The 16,773-nt window shown below is 39.7% G+C and overlaps 2 protein-coding genes across 2 annotated transcripts in view; one reads left to right on the plus strand and one right to left on the minus strand.

Moving 5' to 3' along the window:
- Positions 1–11,216, minus strand: part of grb2b (growth factor receptor-bound protein 2b) — a 29,048-nt gene extending 17,832 nt beyond the window's left edge. Inside the window, exons 1-2 of the mRNA XM_029437686.1 lie at positions 10,983–11,216; positions 9,137–9,392 (exon numbers count right to left, since the gene is read on the minus strand). Coding sequence (XP_029293546.1) covers positions 9,137–9,214 — 78 coding nt within the window. The 5' untranslated portion in view covers positions 9,215–9,392; positions 10,983–11,216. The remainder of the gene's footprint in view (positions 1–9,136; positions 9,393–10,982) is intronic.
- A 1,991-nt stretch (positions 11,217–13,207) lies between these two features.
- On the plus strand, positions 13,208–16,032 carry mchr1b (melanin-concentrating hormone receptor 1b). The gene is made up of 2 exons (XM_029438241.1): positions 13,208–13,300; positions 13,533–16,032. The coding sequence occupies exons 1-2, from the start codon at positions 13,234–13,236 to the stop codon at positions 14,564–14,566; spliced, it is 1,101 nt and encodes a 366-aa protein (XP_029294101.1). The 5' UTR covers positions 13,208–13,233; the 3' UTR covers positions 14,567–16,032.
- The last annotated feature ends 741 nt before the right edge of the window (positions 16,033–16,773 follow it).

Consider the following 16,773-nt stretch of genomic DNA (forward strand, 5'->3'; position numbering starts at 1 on the left):
AGGCCTGGGAGAAAAACTAAGTTTTCTTCAAGGTAACACGGGCGAGTAATGGATATACAAATGATCATTTTGGGGGTGAAGTATTCCTTTAAACATTGGTTTATCAGTGTCTGCACTACTTCTCACTCCTATGCTGTGCAGATTGGGAACTAAAGCCGAGTAGAGAGAGAATGATAACTTTTGGTTTAAATACAGCAGTCAGTGACTTTATGGCACATCAGGAGGGAGTGATGTGAAGATGAGAAGGAGCGAGATCTAATTACAGCTCTCTGACTCAACACTCTGCTACAGAGAGGAAGAGCAGAGAGAAAAGAGGCAGAGGAAGCAAGAGAAGAAGAGCAAAAAAAAACAAGGCACAAACAGTGACGGAGGACTGATCAAAAGAGAGAGAGAGAGAGAGAGAGAGACCGAGAGAGAGAGACAGAGAGAGAGAGACAGAGAGGGCAGAGGAGCACTTTGAAGAATCACACTCCTTGTGATCAGCTTAGGAAATCTCCTCAGGGGCAAATTACAAGAAATGAGGGCATATCTTTTTCCAAGCAGCCAAACTAGCTATTCTGTGGACTGCACTGTCCTCCATCTGCGGTAGCCGGCTAGCTAAATGCCTTTTTGTGATACCTTGGGTTGGGCATCGTTTGGATTTTAACGATTCCGGTTCTTAACTGTTCCTGATTTTGATTCTTTGGGAGGGGTCCAAACAGGTCACATGCTTATTTCACAGAACAAACACGCATTTATGGACACCTTTACAGTCCTCACAGGTTTCAAAACAAACTATTGCTAACCTTGGCTCCCAGGACAAGAACTGAAACAGAACTGCATGCATCACCTCTTTGATCAATTTGTCAACAGGAAATGTTTGACTTTCAACCAGGATATCAAAATGTCATCCTAGTGTTCCTTATTTCACTGGTTCAGAACAGCATGTATTAACATGCCAAATCAAAATCCTATGCATTTCCACCGAGTCCCCTACTCATTCTCCACACTCAACAGCTCGTCTTTGTTGTGCAATAAGCTATACCATTGAGCTATAAACAGAGACTCTTTGAGGTCATTATTTAGGAATCATGTGCCTTTACCACAGAGGGATACAAACACAAAGACTGCCTGAAATCTATATTTATATAGTGAACTACATTTACCATCTGTGTCTCATACATTACACAAATAGAACTAAAAAAGTAGCGTTGAATCAGCGAAGATTAATCGATTGTCAACTATTAAACTAATCTCCAACAATGTTGATAATTCATTTATCTGTTTGAGTAACATTCTCTGATTCCAGCTCCTTAAAACGTGAATATTTATGTTTTCAACATTTTCTGACGTATATAAATAATTATCGACAGATTAAATCAACAATGACATTAATAGTCATGTGCAGCCCTAGTGGAATCTGTAATGCAATGAATCACATTTTAAAGATATGAAAATGTCATAAAGCCTGTCAGTGATGACACAAAATGATAATGATTAGGCAAAGTGTTTGCAAATGGGAACCGACTGCTCACAATAGAGTAAACTATTCAGAGTCTATTATAAAGGGAGTAGTGAATGAGTGAACGAGAGAGTGATTTCTGACACAGCTCAGTCAAGTGCCTTAATAGCACCTGTACTGCTGCTACTCTTTGCATAAGGTCTATACAGGCTGTCCCTGAGCACAATGTACTGCTCCAAGAGGCTGTGAGCAAGCAAGGCCAGAGAGAGAGCGAGCGGAGAGGAGAGGAGAGAGTCAATTCATCTTCAGCATCAGCAGCAGGCATGAGTGCAGACGTATTAAACCATGCGCAGTTGGGCAGCTATTAGGCCAGAGTGGGAAGTCGCTGGGACAAATAAGTGTCACAACAACGAAAAGGGAGAAAGGCAGGAAAAGGTTCATGCAAACACACTTTCTTCCATTACTAAGCTAAGGCAATATTTGCAGTTTCCACATCGCCTTCCATTGGCCTTGTGACATGCTGGTAGTGGAGTCGCTAGTAATAGCTACTCCAGCTATTTTAAAATACACCTGTTTTCCCTCTTAGCTCTCATCTTTTTTGCTACTGCTGCTTTACTTCTGAAAATCATTTACAAATACAGGTTGTGCACACAACAAAAGCAACACATGTACCAGTGTGTTGCAGGGGTATTTTCGGTGTTTCATCCCGACTGGCTAATGTCTGTGTGTTTTTGTGTTAAAGACTCCTTTAATACCTACATTCCTTACGGGCTATATGTCCTATGGCTATACTTCATAACAAAGCATTTAAAAAAAGTTAAGTTCCATTAACAAGATCACACTGTTTGAATTAGACAAGAGAAAGAGAAAAAAAAAAGTCAGAGAAATGTACTTATCTATGCTCGCTCTCCAGAGATTCAGCACTTAATTAGAATATAGACTGCTCTTATGCAAATGTGAAAAGAAACACACACACACAGTTTAAGAAGGGTGAATCTCAGATGTAACAAAAACTGCACAATGAGCAACATAGCAGCAAATGTATTGACCCTTCAGATCCAGTCATCTGTAATGCTGCTTTACACAGACAGCCAAGAAATGTGCAGAAAAACCACCACTGACTTGAAGGGTTTAGAAAGGAAATCAAATAGTGGGATTTGGATCTGGGATTTGAGCTCAGACTCTAATGACGGCTTACGAGTCTTTCAAGTGAGGTTTGGATTTTCAAGACATTCAGGCATCACAAGGCAGAGCTGATACAACTCTTCCTCTCTTCAGTGGTCAGATGTACAGGGAGGGGAAATCAATACCCTAAGCACTAATAGGCGATGAGGGAAACATTAAATCAGAGGAAGGGTGGGAGGGCATTAAGAGAAAGTGTTGAAGAAACTGGCTAAAGGCTGATTTCGCCTCTATATTGCAACCCCTAACCAGGGAAAATCATTTCACTGCAATTCTATTGCAAGTAGTGCGACTACTAAATTCTAACCGTATGCGTCAGAAAGCACCAGGCGTGTTTCTCTGTAAATTCAGGGCTGTGGCGCGGTAGTCTGCTCGAGTTTGCTGTGGAGATACAGGAAGTTACTGGGTGTTGGAAGACATATCAAACAGGATGTGAAAACAGCAAGGCTGAAGCATTAACATAAGCACGCGCTGATACAAGGACACACTAATGTTGGGACAGACGAAACAACTTTACCACAGATTCGGAGCCCAATTTAGCTCTGGGATCGAAGAAGGTTTCTCTCAAGGAAAACACTCTTCTTTTTGAGAATATCCCATTCTTATATTCAGTTGAAACAAAAGCTAGGTCAATGTACATACCTCAGAATATAGCATTTTAGGTAGAGAATAGCTAAACCGGGAAATCTAACTAACCGATATTGGCCTGATTAGCTATAAAATCGATTAAAAAAATCTTATTTCGTTTGGTCACTTTTACCATCCTGAAGCACTCCAGTTGTAGTTCCTAGACCATGCAAACCTCTTCATCACGTTTCAGAGTTTTGTTTATTTATTTTGCAATTTTGGTGACTGAATATTCAATTTCTCAGTGTAATAATAGTTTACATATTCCCTTTCGTGAGCTGACATTTGCCTTTGTGCATCTTAATGTTCCACAAAGGCCTCGCCTCTATTGGCAAGCTCTCATTCAATTCCTGGGTTGACTTTAAATTGGAGTTTTATAGCATACCATTTCATTAGTGGCTGCAATATAAGATTGACAGAGTAGCATGACTTAAACAGAGGTCCAACAATAAATGATCTGAATCTGTAGACGGCAGTTTGAAGACATAGCGAGGTGGAAAGGTGGAACATAGATCATTCTACACGGGCACAGTTCAAAGATCTGTTGATAGGAGCTAATTCTGTCAGCTAGCAGGGCTGTTAATCTTTATTTATTTAAGGAGGAAATGAGAACAAGTGTACAGTGCTCAGGGCAATGGCCAGACTCTACAGTGGCCTCCACATGCCTGCTGCTTTGCCTCTAGATCGGCTTTCTGACACAGAAAATGAGCAGAAGAAGACTCGGCTAGGCATTTATTTAAAAACAGATGATATGATTATAAAAAATAAACTGGTCAAACAACAACGCACGATGGGACCGGTGACAATTGACTGCAGATGTGGCTGGTTGATTAGTCTTAAATGTATGCTCATGTGCAACTATGTATTTGAGTCAAGAGACAGCTGTGATGAATAGTGATTTATCGGTCGATTGCTTTTACACTGTGCAGTTCAAATGCTACAGTACCAGGTCACGTAGACAAAGTTCTGATACGTGTGAACCTAGCTCGAACAATGGATTTTTCACTTCAATAAATGACCTCAATCATATTAGTAAATCATCTCCAGTAATCTACCAAGGACAAATATTACTAGTAAGGTCAATGTGATTTTTCCCTGGTTGTTGCACCTCAAGAGAACACTTCAACTGGTAATGTTAAAAAGTATGCGTATGTTCAATGAAGTGAATGTTCTGAAGTTGCACAAAGTAGATGACAATAAGCCCACCAGTCAGGGAAAAAGGCACCAAAACTGCAAATCTTATAGTATATAGCTGGATTTAGAAAAAGATCTTCTACCCACTGGTGGCAATTTCCCCTTTTGTGTCTATGCATGATGGGAGATCAGACTGTGAAACTGAACTATTCTGCATTATGCAAATGTGTCATGGGCCCACTCTCTGCACATTTGTACTGTAGGATATTTTACATACAAGCCCACGCTTCAATGCTTTCAAATTTTTATATTTCTGTATCCAAAATGTAAGAGACTCAACAACTAATCTACTCTATGTTCAGATTAAGTGAAAACAGTTTAACAACTTGAAACCGTCTGTAAAGATAAAACAGGATGGTGGTTGAAACAGCTCTGTGTGCCATTTACTGATAAAGCAATATGTGGAGAAAAAGCACACAACTAATTAAAAGAGACGATACATTTTATAAAACATGAAATGGCTCTGACTTTGTGAGGGGTTGGAGCCTCAGTTCAAATGTGATAGTTTGCGTCACTACTCGTGAACCCGCCAATGATAGAACAAAACGTTGGCGTATGACTCAAGGCTGCAAACTAGATGGGAACTGCGTGAGTCACAGTGACACAGAGCTTGCTAACCGGCTGACAGTTGTGGAAACGGATTACTACATATATTGATGGAATTGGACAATATGGATAATCTAATAAAAATGCCTTAAAAGTGTTGCAACACAGTAATATTTATGAAGGAAGGCAAGAGGAGCTGAAGAGAGTGATAGATAAGAAATACTATGATTGATCAGTCAATCAAAACAAAAATATCACTTATCCAAAGACAACCAAAACAAAAGCGAATGAATCCTCAGATGGATCAACATTTCCCCCAGACTGATTTAACATCAGTGAACACCTCCTTAAAAAGTAATGCTGGTTCTGAAGAAAATTCACAAATGACATGCAATATGAATTTTAATGTTCATACTTAATGCTCAACAAACTGGCATTGATAAAAGTCAGCATACACATTTCAGGATGATTAAATAGTGCAACACAACGGGATTGAATGTCCCCAAGACAACCTTTTGATCCCCGCCGTGTCAGACCATTAGATAAATGGTTATATAAGAGGCCTTAAATAAAAGCTATTGAAACGATGGGGGAATACTGCCGTGTGGCATTCAGTCAGAGCTGCCTAATATTTGTGCTTCATCAGCATATTGAGTTTTGGTGAACTGTAGTACTGATGCCTATCCTACTTGCTACTAGACGTCTACAGTATTGACCCACACTGGCTTCATTTCATCCATGCATACTGAATGCAATGTTGACAATACCCAACTGCCTTTTTTTGTATCTACAGCAATTTCTACAGTATCACAATCAATCGACCCCGCCGTAGTGTGTGGTAAGAGGTAGTGATATTGTGAATGAAAGCAGGAGCAGATGAACGACGTCAACAGATCTGATCTCCTTGTATGCCAACGTGAGGGCTAGTGGCAACACAGCCACCGTCTCCCAGTGATACTGAAAATGGTGAGAAATTGAAAGGATGCTACATTCATGCACAGCCTTAACACAGGCTTGCTCTCTCATGAGAGGGACCCTTTGTCCTAAGAGCAGAGCTGTTTAGTATTAGCATCAGCAGACAGATAGCACTGGTGATGGAAGCAAAAGGAGCCACTATGAACACTCCACCTCAGGAAAGTTTGCTTTTAGATGTACTACTCCAAATGCCTGTGTATAGCATGCTGTATATTTTCAGGTGAAGTAACAGGTACATGTAATGTAACCTGGAACACTTCTAAATAAACAGACTTGTTAGGCTTTTTATGGTTGCCAATTTATTTCTCGAGCACGTTCTATTATTTGTGGTAATGTTGCGAATTGATAGAGAAGTTTAGTTAAGTATTATTGATATTTAAACAGCTTATAAGTAACAAAAAGTGAGATGGTGAGCGAGAGAGAGACCAAACTCATCAGCCACACACAGCTAAAACCAGTCCAATACTAAATGGTATTGGTAGGTTCCAGGCCATCAGTTTCTCACTTGTTTTTTCAAAGAGTAAAGTTGCTGCAAATTCACCATTGTGTGTCTCAATATGTACAAAACTCAGTGACATCCTGGTAGGACATGAGAACTAGTCTGAATACAACTGTTGGATCAATTACTCAATAATCATTGCTCATAGGCTCCCAAAATTGACTTACAACTGCAGACTTTTAGCTACAGGTTAAATTAAGATGTAGCTTGGGTCAACCTGAGTACGAGTATGTTTCATTGGATGACAGCAGCTTGTCCGATCCTGTTTCTCATAAGTTACCTGGGGGGAAAGATTCAGACTTGAGACTAAAGTATGAGTACTGCGAGGAGGAACAAACACAGTTTAAAAGATGATGAAAGAAACGGAGAGGGGGATGGTATCTGACAAACATTGGGCCAATTCATTTGGTCTCAAAAAGTAAACCGGTCCGATAAGCAAAGCAGCCCACAATTAATTCAGACGAAATGTGGACAGTGCGAGATGCAAGGCAGGCTTTCCTTCTCTGTCCAGAAATAACTTGACACTTTTTCTGTAGCTCTTATCGTTGTGCACTTAATATGTAAAGCCAGGACATATTAATATCTTTTAATTTTAAAGTCATTGTGTGCAGCACTGGTGGGCCTAAAAGTCAGACATTTGAACATAGTGGCATTTACTGTATCTGTTAATATAGTATGTCGGGTGGGGTTGGCTACATGCTATATAGTGTGTGAAAAAAAAATATTACAAAGTGTCAGAGTAGAGCCGCATGCAGAGGATAAGCCTCGATTTGAAGAAAACATTTTTTATTATTGGCTTTCAGTCATTAATGTAAAATGACCGTACTTTCTGGGGAACTGTGACTTCTGTAAATTAGTTAGAAAAGGCCTTAAAAAGAACATCTTACAGGAAGGAAACAGATTCAGAATCTGTTCAGCAACATCGTGCTAAACAAACAGGGAACTGAGAAGTACAATTTAGGATTGGAAATTTGAAAGAAATCTGTAATGTAATTTACAGGGAACAATCTGTGGTATTTCCCATTAACATCTTGGCTGGAAATCTGCCATGTGGCTTGACGTTTTCCACTAGCTGTTTAAATTAGAGGAAAAGTACAGTGTTTTCTCTTCTCTTATGCAAATTTAATAAGAACTCATATATAGCTCTGTGCTTCCTGAGCCGACTTTCTCTCCCTCTAGGCCCCCCTGGTGAGATAAGAAATCTTTTTTAAACTCCCTAGTCCCCACTCAAATCTCTTATTCAGCAAAGACACAGCACTCATCGCTGCGAGAACAGCCAACTCATTCAAGACAGCCAACTTCTATATTATATACAGACAAAGAATAGTATAAAATCTAGGTACGTCATCACATGCATGCATCCTGCATGCTGCTGAATTATTAGCACAGAGCGGGCTCATCTCACACGAACAGAAAAGCAGAAGGCCTCTCACAGTTAAGATAAAGATTCTGTGGGAGGATAACAGCAAAACTACTTGGAGTGTTTATTTACTGGTCACTGCTGATCACGTAATACTAGCTACAGTTCTCTGGAGCAAAAATGTATAATATGATAATAAAATTATGTGTATGTTAAGTTGAATCACAACAATGTTCCATCTACCTGCATGTTTGGCAAAGAAGAAGTTGCCCATAAAAACAATTTATTGTTATGATCAAAACAGGATGACAGGTAACACAAAGCCGTTTGGTCCTTTACAAATGTATCTTTTACCAAAGGGGCTATTCAACCTGTTTTCAGCAAAAAGCTTAAGAGGAGTGTTCTTTAGAAATGTCTTAACCGTAGGCGGTCCTTTTTAATGGTAAAATAAGGACGGACCTTTAAGCCAAAAGGGAAAAAAGGGATTTCTTAAAGTCATGTATTATGAAAAGGATGTTATTTAGCGACACATAAATAAGAAAATACGAAGGTTTATCTTGTTTTTCTGCATTTGTTGCTTCTTCATCCTGCTCGTCATCACTATGACGCTAAACAAAGGAATTATGATGATTGCATTTAAATCCAAAGAGAATCATTGTGTCGGAGAATTGCAGTATGTACTTTCTAATATCTTTGCTATCTTATCAAGGTCAGAGTGACATAAACGCTTTTCAAGCAACCAGAAAGCATGAGGCTTTGAATAAGCTTCTCGTGCCTGAGGATCTGGACAAGCCTGGGGTTTGCACTTTAGATGCTTCATAATGGAACAAAAACCTGCCATCTTTGCCTCTTTAAGCCCTTTGCAGTGAAACACAAGCACTGCTCCTTTAGAATACTTCACTATCACACAACGGGCCAGAGATTCTAAAATGTTGTTGTTCTGTTGGCACATGTAATTACCATGTGCATCATCACATGACGCAGTAGTGTTGGATTTTAGGCTGTAGTCCAACCCTTCTGATCTTTTTCTTTTTCAAAGTGGGTTCATGTTTAACAGATACATCTGGCAAGAGATTGATCTCAATGTAAGGACAGATGTAACACTGTCGCTTTATTTGGGTAATTATTTTAAATCCTACAGATTTTCTTTTTGTGTTTAACAAAAACAACATTACTTAACACAGGCTGGGTATGATTTACTACACAGGAAACATACCTACTACAGCAAGAAACTATTTTCCAGCATTTCATAATTATGAGTAATACAGACAAGTCTTGACATTAAATTATCAAATACTTTTGTTTCACTTACCTTGAGGACTTCTCCACGCTTGAAACTAAGCTCATCATCAGCAGTAGCTTTGAAATCGTATTTAGCTATGGCCTCCATGGTTGTTGTTGGGTGCTGGAAAACTGCTTGGCTGTAGTTGTGTTTCAGTGGCTGAATAAAAAATAAAAAACACTTATCCAGGCTTCCGTGGCCAGATGCTTTCCTCCGAGTCTCTCCTCCCGTCTATGACCCGCTCCTTTCGGGCTGAGACCTCACATACAGGTCACAGTAATGGTACCTACAAACCAGACATAATGTGGTCCACAATCAGACTCAAATGTAGTAATAACTGCACAGGGGAGGGCGGTCTTTTTTTAGAAAAGAAATGTTAGGAAAATGTTTACTCTTATGCATTAAGATTCTCATTTAAAAACATAAAATAGAACATAGAATAAAAACTTAAGATGAATTTGGTTTGGTCTGAACCTATAATATATATAGTACATGTTAACATTATATCTCCTTTATGTTGCAAGTTTGGTTTTATTTTAGTGCCTCTTAGTTACGCTGATAATGTGTTTTTAAGAAATTGCTTCCCTGTAATCATGAGATTATTATTCCGTGGTCTAGACATCCCACGCTTTGTTCATTGAGATCTTTAAAAAAGTACTTATGGTCATATCAATGGCAGACCTATGTGAAAAGAGAATAAGCGTCTACATAATCTAGCTGCTGTTACATAAGGGGACATTGATGCAAAATTCACTACAATGAACGTCAACTCGTAAAGACTTTGACAGCCAACCACCTGGCCCCACCACAGATAAGTCAGTAGCATACTTAAGCAGAGCTGACAGTGATACACTGGAAACACCTACAGGTGCCGAGTTAAATGGATAAAGCCATGTTATCTCATTAAGTTGTTTGCTAATATGCCACCGTGTAGCTCTGATGGGTTCACACTAATAAAGCCCTGCATCGAATATAGCAAGTAAATTACAGCCTGGCAGCCAGATAACAAACAAAAAACAGAAACAAATGTATGAAAAAGTATCCAAATGTAATTGGTTTTTTTTTTAAAACAATCCATTTAATCTCGTCACATATAATCAGTTTATGTGTTAGCTTTACAGAACAGGAGATGCAGGACAGTTTCCTAGAAAAGTAATTTGACTTAACGGTAACTCCTAAAATGTGACTGCAGCCATTGTTTACAGCAATACAACTGTCAACAACTCAGCCCGTGGCCACTAACGCGCCTGAAGACAGACGAAGATCGCACACCAGTGACAGAAGTAAATTAGTAAAGACAAAGTAATGAAAAGGGAAGCTGAAGTCCAAAGGAAGCCTGCAACAATCCTCTAGATTTTACAACCTTGTCGTGGTTCTTTACGGTCAAAACTGTGTCAGATTTCAACATCTAGTAACATACCATTTAGAGCATTATTAGACCACGTTTTGTACTGTTTTTCACGAGACTTCGAGTGGATCGATTCCGTTCCAGCTAAACAGCCTGCGCCCAGTGTTCTAGAACGCTAGAGCTAGCATGCCGGCTAACGGTCGGATAACAATAACTGCGATGCAGTGTGACTACCAAACTTAACCCATTTATTTTTACAACAGCGGGCAAATTAACGATGACATTACTCACAAGTGTCCAGTTTAAAATGAACATGCAGTGTATATTAAAGCACGAGGCCTACACGCTAGCTTCACGTTGGCAAATGTGAAAGGGAAGAAAACACCTTTTTTTCATAGCGCAAGCTGTTGTTGCTAGCTTAGTGGCACAGTTAGCCCCAGCTAACGTAACTGAACTTGCCTAGCCTGCGTCGGGAAAGGAAAACAGTACACAACTTTTACGTTAGGAGAAAGCATAAGGAAAGCTCACCTCTCGAGATATTCCGTTTCGATGCTGCCACCGTAACAAAACCCTATCGTGTGACTATCCACTCCCTGCTTCCTCTTAAGAGGCAACAAACGATGTATGTCTGATGTCGCTTACACCCCGTCCTAAATGTAGCTACTAGCATAAGGTTTGCGACGTTTATTTCCGCTTCCTTCCACAGTGCTGAGAGGGTCGGCCTGCTGTTGTGACTGGAGCTCCTCCCTGTCAGTCTGTTCCACTTGCCTGCCAAACCCACCACAAAACTGTTTCTGCCGCCTACAACTGGCTTTAATTATCCTCTATGATTGTTACAAGTAGCCTAATGCTAAATATCTAATAATAATATGGAGGCTACTTTATGACACAGCGCTCTATGTATATCTAATAGATAGTTAGACCACATTATTCCATATCAGACATTACATATATGTATTGAGGGTGGTGAAATTAGGCAAGGTGGAACATCAGATAAAATAGGTTAGATAAGGTTGGAGCATCCTATTTCTTTAAGACAAATGGCTGAAAAATAACAGTTAAAAATGTTTTTTTTTTTTTCCACACCAGTGCTTGACATCTGACTTTACTGGTCAGGTAATACAAGTAGACAGGGCAATGCATGTAGTGAGCCAGGTGACAAAGGTGCATCAAATGCAATGCAATCATATTGGCAAATTCAAGATGTATGCATGGATATTTACCTATATACAAAGTAGCTATATATGTGCACACACATTGATGATTTTCTGGACAAAAAGAAGTACTAAAAGAACACTTTTTCCACCTTGCATGTTGTCAGCGGGGAGTGTGTGTGTTATCCCACCACAGAACTCAATTATTTGGCACATATTTGTTCTTCTTTCTTCTATTCAATTTTTTTGGACATCTGCTTTTAATTGTGACCTCTCTGTCTGTGGCAACCTTTAAATACCTTGACAATGCTGACACCTAGTGGAAAAGTTTAACCTGGTAAAACCAGCGTCAGCAATGTGTTGCAGGATGAAAGTGTACCATGCTGTTCAATGGTAAATCATGGGGGAAGTTCCCATCAGAATTTATAAGAGCATTGTTATTATGAGATACCTAAACTATATATCTTTTAATAAAATGATGGATAAAGCTATATATAATCTCTCTCTCTCTCTCTCTCTCTCTCTCTCTCTCTCTCTCTCTCTCTCTCTCTCTCTCTCTCTCTCTCTCTCTCACACACACACACACACACACACACACACACACACTCACTCACTCTCTCACACACACACACACACACACACACACACACACACACACACACACACACACACACACACACACACACAAATACTCTCTTTCTTTCTCTTTCTCTCATACTCTCTCTCTCTTACTTGCTCTCTCACACACATACACACACTCTCTCTCTCTCGCTCTCTCTCTCTCTCTCTCTCTCTCTCTCTCTCTCTCTCACACACACACACACACACACACACACACACACACTCACTCTCTCTCACACACACACACACACACACACACACACACACACACACAAATACTCTCTTTCTCTCTCTCTCTCTCTCTCTCTCACACACACACACACACACACACACACAAACACTCTCTTTCTTTCTCTTTCTCTCACACTCTCTCTCTCTCTCTCTCTCTCTCTTACTTGCTCTCTCACACACAGACACAGACACAGACACACACACACACACACACACACACACACACACACAGACACACACGCACACACACACACACACACACTCTCTCTCTCTCTCTCTCTCTCTCTCTCTCTTTTTTTTTTTTCTCTCTCTCTCACACTCGCTCTCTTTCTCTCTCACACCCACCCAAATTGAGAGACTTCCAAAACGGAAGCTGTGATATCGTGGTTTTAGCGTAATGACCTCCTTTAGTCATAGAGTCTATGATGTTGCTCATTTTCAGACTGATAGGATGACGAGTGTTTTAAGTCGGCGTTTTTCTTTCATAGTGCGATTTAGTTGTCGCGTGCACTGATGAAGTCGGTGGATAACAATAAAATGCGCGCGGCGTTGCATCTCTGCTGTCAAATCTCAAATGTTTTTGAGTGGAACTATTTAAAAAACAACAACTTTATAATGCTATTCATGTGATATTTTACTTTATTTCGTTCGAAAACTATGCAAATTGTATTATTATTATTATTATTATTATTATTATTATTATTATTATTATTATTATTATTATTATTATTATTATTATCAGTTTAGAGAAAGACCACAAACAGTTATTTGGGATGGACTTTGCCTACATTTCGAATTCCTCCTTTTCATCCTTCATTTCGGCCAAGAATCTAACAGAAGGTAGGTTGTTTGTTCCTTCCCAATTTTTAAATCGCGCCTGAACACACGATGTTAGTGCTGTGTCAAACATGTAAAAACATTTGTTGAAGAATTTAGACAGATTAGGTCATCTGCAGCTGTGGAGCTAAAAATAAATCCAGTGTCTTAAACATACATTGATATATGTATGTTTTGTTTGTATTTACTGCATATTATTAGTGCCTGACAAAGAGCATTCTGTTTGTATCCTCAGAGCATGAGCAGCACAACAATGTTCTCATGCCCAGCATCTTTGGTTTCATCTGTTTTTTTGGGATCTTTGGAAACACAATTGTAATCTACACCATTGTGAAGAAAACCAAGTTCTGCTCCCAGCAAACAGTACCAGACATATTTATCTTCAGCTTGTCCATCGCAGACCTCCTCTTTCTCCTGGGAATGCCTTTCCTCATTCACCAGCTTGTGGGCAACGGCTCCTGGTGCTTTGGTGGCACCATGTGCACCGTCATCACAGCACTTGACTCCAACAGCCAGATTGTCAGCACGTACATCCTGACTGTAATGACTCTGGATCGCTACCTGGCCACTGTCCATCCCATCCGCTTCAAGCATGTTCGAACCCCCTTCGTGGCTGGGGCTTCGGTGGCTCTTGTGTGGGTGTTTTCTCTGATCTCCATCACTCCGGTCTGGATGTACACTGGACTCATGCATCTGAAAGATGGCTCGGTTGGCTGTGCCCTCCTGCTGCCAAACCCAGCCACAGATACATACTGGTTCACCCTCTACCAGTTCTTCTTGGCCTTTGCTCTGCCTTGGCTGCTCATTTGTGGGGTCTTTTTCAAGATTCTCCAAAACATGTCAGCTACAGTTGCTCCACTGCCCCAGCGCAGCCTCAGGGTGCGGACGAGAAAAGTGACCCGTATGGCGGTGGTCATATGCCTGGCATTCTTCATCTGCTGGGCCCCGTACTACATCTTGCAGCTGGCCCACCTCGGAGTACAGCGGCCCACCTTTGCTTTCCTGTACGCCTACAACATTGCTATCAGCTTGGGCTACGCCAACAGCTGCATCAACCCGTTTATCTACATTGTATTGAGTGAAACATTTAAGAGGCAGTTCATTGTAGCCATTCGGCCATCGCACTGCAGGGTTTTCAGAGTTGCCCCTGCTCGGGCTGATGACAGTATGAGTCTGAGGATGACACAAGACCGCTCTCAACCATCTCACTCGCAGTCAGCAAGGGAACTACTTCAACACATGCTGCCTGTCACTGTGGCTGTGCACTGAGATGGACACCGCCATTGCCAACAAATGGCCACCTGCCACTTCTGACTGCAGTTATTCCCTCAGGAAACATCTCTGTTTACATGAAGACTTAATGCCTATTCCAAATGCAGTGGTGGAAGAAGTATTCAGATCATTTTCTAAATTAAAAATACTAATACCACCATAAATACTCCACTACAAGTTAAAGTCCTGCATGCAAAACCTTATTTAGGTAAAATAATGAAAGCAAAGTAGTCATTATGCAGTAAAATGTTCCCTGTCAGTGTTTTACGATTATATTTGATGTTTCTGGATTAATTATACTACTGCTTTCATGTGTATGTTGCAATTTACTGCTGTAAATGTTTAAGATTGTCCTCATTAAAACTCATTGTATGCACTGTTGGGTAGCTTAATCCACAGCAATGTATCATATATTATAAGATATTAATATGTTTGTAGTTGTGTTGCTGTCCTGTGAGAACCACATACTGTATCTCTACAAACTGTTTTGTTTTCAGCTTTGTGACGATGCATTGTCCAGCTGATCCAAAAGGCTTTTTAAATAGTTAATTCATCCTAAGAAGTATAAACATAAAGGAACACTTCATGCTTCCTGTGGAGATGCATGGTTTTCACGGGACAGGAAGGGGATGGAAAACTGTGATCTGAAAAGTAACTAAAGCTGTCAGATAAATGTAGTGAAGTACAATATTTATGTTTATGTTTATGTGGAAATCTGCAATCAGTATTGTGGTATTACAGAATGATTGTGCATGTCAATATGTTTGTCTTATCATACAGCCACGGCACTAATAGACCCAAGTTGAGTTTGAATCATGGAACCCATCTGTAATCCATCTCATCCATATTCAAAGTGATGCATCAGCTGCAGCTTCTAATTGTTTTCATTGTTATCATTTTAACTTTATTGTGGCATTGTCTTGAAACAGAGTTTTGCCGGATCACTGCGTACATATTTAACACATCTGAAATGTCAGAAATAATTGTTATTCAGCAGCTGCAACACCATTGTTGTAAAGTGAGCACAAACAGCTCCAGGTAATAATTAGACAGTGTGTAAAAGCCCAGCTAGCAGAGTATGTGCTAAACGTCATGTGACTCCTGTTTCATTTGAACCATATCATTAACTGACGACAGATTGCACACAAAAAGTGTCCATTACACTTGTGTTATGTTGCATTGGCAACTGTGTAGATCTCATTACTGATTGTATCTACGTGGCTCTTTAACGTGCGATGCTGTGATGCAGTTATGTGTCTGTGTGTACTTAGCTGGGCATCTTTACTGCGATGCAGAATATACTCTTTGGCATGTCTATCGTAGCCTGCTGTATGTTTTAACTGGTGAATTCTCTAGGAGATAAAGAAGTCTTTACAATGTGAAATGTCCAATTCAGTTAGCTCTTAATGTTTTATTTTCAGTGTGTCATACGATTAAAAAGGAAATCTTTAGATTTTTGAAGAAAAAGCATCAATAAAGTGTTGAATTAAATTGAAACATTTCTATTCAACTGTGTGGTCACATATCAAGTTGAGAGAATTTTAACTAGGAATATCCGTTGTGACATTTTTCTCAGACTTAAAGAGGATGAAAGCAACTTTTTTTTCTTTACACTTTCACAGTGGGAAGGCTCAGCATCATCGCTAATCTAAATGTCAGGTGGCAGGAATTCAGTATCACCCATTATCTTGAAAAGAACAGAGGAGTGGAATAGAGTCAGGATTACAGCGCAATTACATGATCATTCCCCAACAAACTAACCCAAGATAAGGAAATAGCAAAACAACCCTGCTGAGAGAGCTTCTTTGAGTAACGGTGGTAATAAGACATTAAGTCCTGATCACAAAACTGTGTGTGACAGTCTGGAACTAATGTCAGAATATCTCACATTTTAGTGAGCATAAAGTGGACATATTGTGTGAGTTTAGTTTAAACATACATTTTTATTTTTATTTGAATATATATATATATATATATATATATATATATATATATATGTTAATAAGCTAATGAAATAATGATGAGGTTGACAAATGTGTAAAAATGATTCAGAAGACGTCTTGAGTTTAAATATTCCCCTAAAGCGACACGTTGGAGAAAACGAGCAGGATATACAAGCGAGTCGTAAAGAAATATATTTTTTAATCAAAGAAAGTTAATTGGAAAAATCTCCGGGAGAAATATCCTTTCAACACTTATATATT

Source organism: Cottoperca gobio, chromosome 8 (genome assembly GCF_900634415.1).
Source record: "Cottoperca gobio chromosome 8, fCotGob3.1, whole genome shotgun sequence".
Lineage (NCBI taxonomy): Eukaryota > Metazoa > Chordata > Actinopteri > Perciformes > Bovichtidae > Cottoperca > Cottoperca gobio.